This window comes from Buceros rhinoceros, unplaced genomic scaffold (genome assembly GCF_000710305.1).
Source record: "Buceros rhinoceros silvestris isolate BGI_N320 unplaced genomic scaffold, ASM71030v1 scaffold25393, whole genome shotgun sequence".
In the NCBI taxonomy this organism is placed as follows: Eukaryota; Metazoa; Chordata; class Aves; order Bucerotiformes; family Bucerotidae; genus Buceros; species Buceros rhinoceros.
The window spans coordinates 51165-54776 of record NW_010405814.1 but is presented as its reverse complement, the minus strand read 5'-3'; the positions used below and the strand labels follow the sequence as shown (position 1 = coordinate 54776).

General features: G+C 40.7%; 1 protein-coding gene across 1 annotated transcript in view; it reads left to right on the top strand.

Moving 5' to 3' along the window:
• Positions 1-664: 664 nt before the first annotated feature.
• Positions 665-3612, top strand: part of LOC104491449 (chromosome unknown open reading frame, human C16orf45) — a gene marked incomplete at its 5' end in the record, with an annotated part of 22192 nt that continues 19244 nt past the window's right edge. Inside the window, one exon of the mRNA XM_010133878.1 lies at positions 665-788. Coding sequence (XP_010132180.1) covers positions 665-788 — 124 coding nt within the window. The remainder of the gene's footprint in view (positions 789-3612) is intronic.

The window sequence follows — 3612 nt, the reverse complement described above, 5'->3', positions numbered from 1 at the left end:
TGGTGTTGAAAGTCTTGACTTTGATACCTGAAGCAGCATTAAGAGCGCACTTGCTGCACGGTGATCTGTTAGCAACTAATGCAGTTCCATGCAAAAGGATTAATTTGAGAATTGCACTGAATTCTTGAGAAAGCTCCAAAAGTGACGACCCAGATTCCGAACAAAACTTAGCCATTAACAGTATTTTATCAAGGATTATCTTATTATTGGAAAATTTAAGGGAGTGGAAATAGGCCTCAGATTATTCAGTTTAAATCCAATCCAGGGCAACAATGACTCTCCCTAGGGAGAAACTCTCAGCCCCTTGAAGGATTAGCCCCTACACCTTTTCTAATCACACCCTGGGCTCCTCCCTAGTGAGTCTGAGCTTTAGCTGTTAGTCTTCTGAGCGGCAGAATGGCATGAAGAGTTATAATAATTAAAGACGGGAAACCTTCAGACTTCTTTCACTTCAGAATAGTTGACACTGAAAGTAATAAGCAAAACAATAGAGAAACCGAGGTAGCATTCAGCCAGAATATTCTTTACTACTTGCTTTACTTATCCCATAGTGAGATTGCTCTGTGATTAAATTTACATTGAAAAACCCAAACAAACAAAACAAAACCCACCCTGTTAAGACAGTTTGACTAGCTTGATTGATTTTCTCTGCTTTCACACACAGATCAACTTGACATCGTTTCAATGGCTGAAACAACAATGATGCCTGAGGAGATTGAGCTTGAAATGGCAAAGATCCAGAGACTTCGGGAAGTCTTAGTCAGAAGAGAATCAGAACTCAGGTTTATGTAAGTATCAATACTTCTGGGAAAACAATATGCAAAATTAATCAAAATAGGAAAGAATGCTATTTAGAAGACTTTTATCTGCTTGACATTTTAGAAGGAAGAAAGATAAAGAGCATCCCAGTTAAGTGAATGCTTGCAAAATGCCAGTGGGAAATTACTTTTGTAGTTGCAAAGGAAATTACCTTTCTTATTCAGCACGTATTTTATTCAGCATGATTTGCAGAAGACATAAAAGGAGTCTATTACGTACAAAAGGAAACTTCAGCAAAGTACGTGTCTACAGAGCATATTTTTATACTTGAATTCAACCCACGGTGGGAAGTATATTTGAAGAAAATATCAACAGGTAGGGCATCTGAAGCTTCCACAGTCTAACCTAATTCAGGCTTTATTCCTCACTTCATTAGTGGCTTTAGACAGTTCATGTCACAAGAGAGAACACTGCGTTCTGGACTACTAGCAGCCAAGATTTGACATTTGTTAAATGGAAGTCATTAAGTTACAAACACAAAATACATTTTGATGTATCAAATGAAATAGCAAAACTCCAAGAGAGATTTTCAAAACTTCCAAAAGGATCAGGCTTAGGAGCCTTACTGAAGGTTGATGAATATTAATCCAGTTCTGATGATGAAGTCAATAGGGTTTATATTCCTAAATCACTGAATTTGGAAGACCAGGACTTAATAACAAGTATATTATTTTGAAGTCCCCTTGTGTCTCTGTGTACCTGAGGTCAGATGTTAATGCCTTTGCTGACAGGCCAAGAACCTCAGTAGACCTAAAACCTGCAGAACCCAGACCTTTGGCATTAATGATGCTACAGTAGCCTGAAAAAACTTGCTTGCTCTCTTCTCCCTTCAAAGTACAAAGAGAGAACTGGTGCTTGAGGTTAACTTCAGTGCCCAGATTTGCCCTGCCGCATGTTGAAAGCCTCACCCTCAAACAGCACAGACACCTGTCTTTGAGTATTACTGCAGAAGACTTCAGGCCAGAACCACTGCTTATACACCTTTAGAAATAAGGACTGGTACTAGTGACACTGACCTTTAATAATGCTGTGGTGGTAGAAAGAAAGTAAACAGGAAAGGTTTTGTCACACCAGCTCCTGGTAGTCAAACAACTACTTTGTTATTGGCTCATACATAAATTGAATCTGGAAGTAGCCTCATCACTGAACCCTGCACTTCTCTTGACATTTTCTACGTCAGACAAAGCACTGAAATAAACATGGCAGACATCCGCTTGTCGTCAGTTTACATGTTCTTCACTTGTTCTGTTTGTTCCTGTATCCAGTCTGTTCTTTTCCCTTACGCTCACAATGCTCACGCTCTCTGTATTGCCAGGCAGGTGTTTGAGTAAGGAGTTTAACACCGAGGAGCTTGCTTATTGCAAAGGGAATATAACTGACATTCATACTGTGCGGCAGTGCTCTTCCCGCGTTAGATACTGTCCAAACGCACTCTGCTAGAGCCACCCCAGAGCCATTCAGGGGCTGAGGGAGGAAAGCTCTTCTGAGCATCTGTCTCCACAGGTTTGGCCCTAGGAGTTAGCAAAGCAGAAAGGGACAGAGGCAGAGACTGCCACAGATGCAGCCACTTTTTTGTCTTTTCTAAGTCATGGAAAGCCAAGCTTGCTCCTGCTACCACTGTCTTCAACAAGAGGGACTGAGCTCTGTGCACTGCCACAGACCCTCTCACTCCTTCAGCAGCAGCAGGCCAAGGTGACCACTTTTCCGGGGATATTCACACAGCTTTCTAGACTGACTGCTCCCTTCTCTGTGGCTGAATATCCTGACACTGCTCATTAATTCCCGAGACAGTTAAATTTAGTTTGTTAAGACCACTGAAGGAAGCGGTGAGAGAGCTTTTTGTTCAGTTGTAACAAAAGGATAAAACATACATATAGTAATGGAGAAAATGAGTGGTATGTTTGTATTGTCTTTTTTCCCCTTATGCTGTTAGTGACAGAGTAGAAATTCTCTTGAGTTAAACTGGGCTTTTTTTTAGTTCTTATAAAAGCTTGAACACAATGAAATAGTTCCAAATCACTTACACATCAGGCCACAGCTTACATCTCTAGCTTCCTTTTTAAAAGCAATGGTTCATTCTTCTCACCTTCTCTCTGTATGACTTGATTTTTTTATTCACTTGTAGGCATATCCTAATGCTACGACAAAGTACATCGTAGCTATGCTTTTGAAAAAAAAGAAAAGGAAATAAGCTACAGGGCGAACAGTGGCCATGGCTCCCTCCTGTTAGCCTGTCGGCTTTACTTAACGCACACCAGCAACTACCACAACTCTTCACAGCAGAGACACGGTATTTTAACAATATTCATGTCTAAGAATAAGAAAACAAAATACTGCAAGCTAGACCTCTTGCTCATGTAGTTCAGAGCAGGCTCTTCCCCTGTCAGAGTGATGCAGGTTTAATCCATAGGAAGAACTTGCTCTAAGACTGCTGATTGAAATTACTGTTTTCCTCAAAGAAGACACACAAAGAAGACTGAGATGGGATAATAATAAAACTCACCCTTACTGACGTTTCAAACAGCTCTGCAACAACAGATGTTGCCTTTAACTGTTGTGTCAACATTTTGCCCAAACAAAGCCGTAGCCATAAAATAAAATAAAATAAGGCATAAAATAAGGGTATTTGGCAGCGAACTGCTCCAGGTTAGCATATCTGCCAGTCAAAAAAAAAAAAATCCCCCACAAAAGCCCCAACAAACCCAGCTGAAAAAAAGCCCTGGCAAGGTCTGGATGCTCAGCAGACCTGGAGTTGGTTTGCATTTTTCACGTTTCTGTGTGTGAAACAGTCAG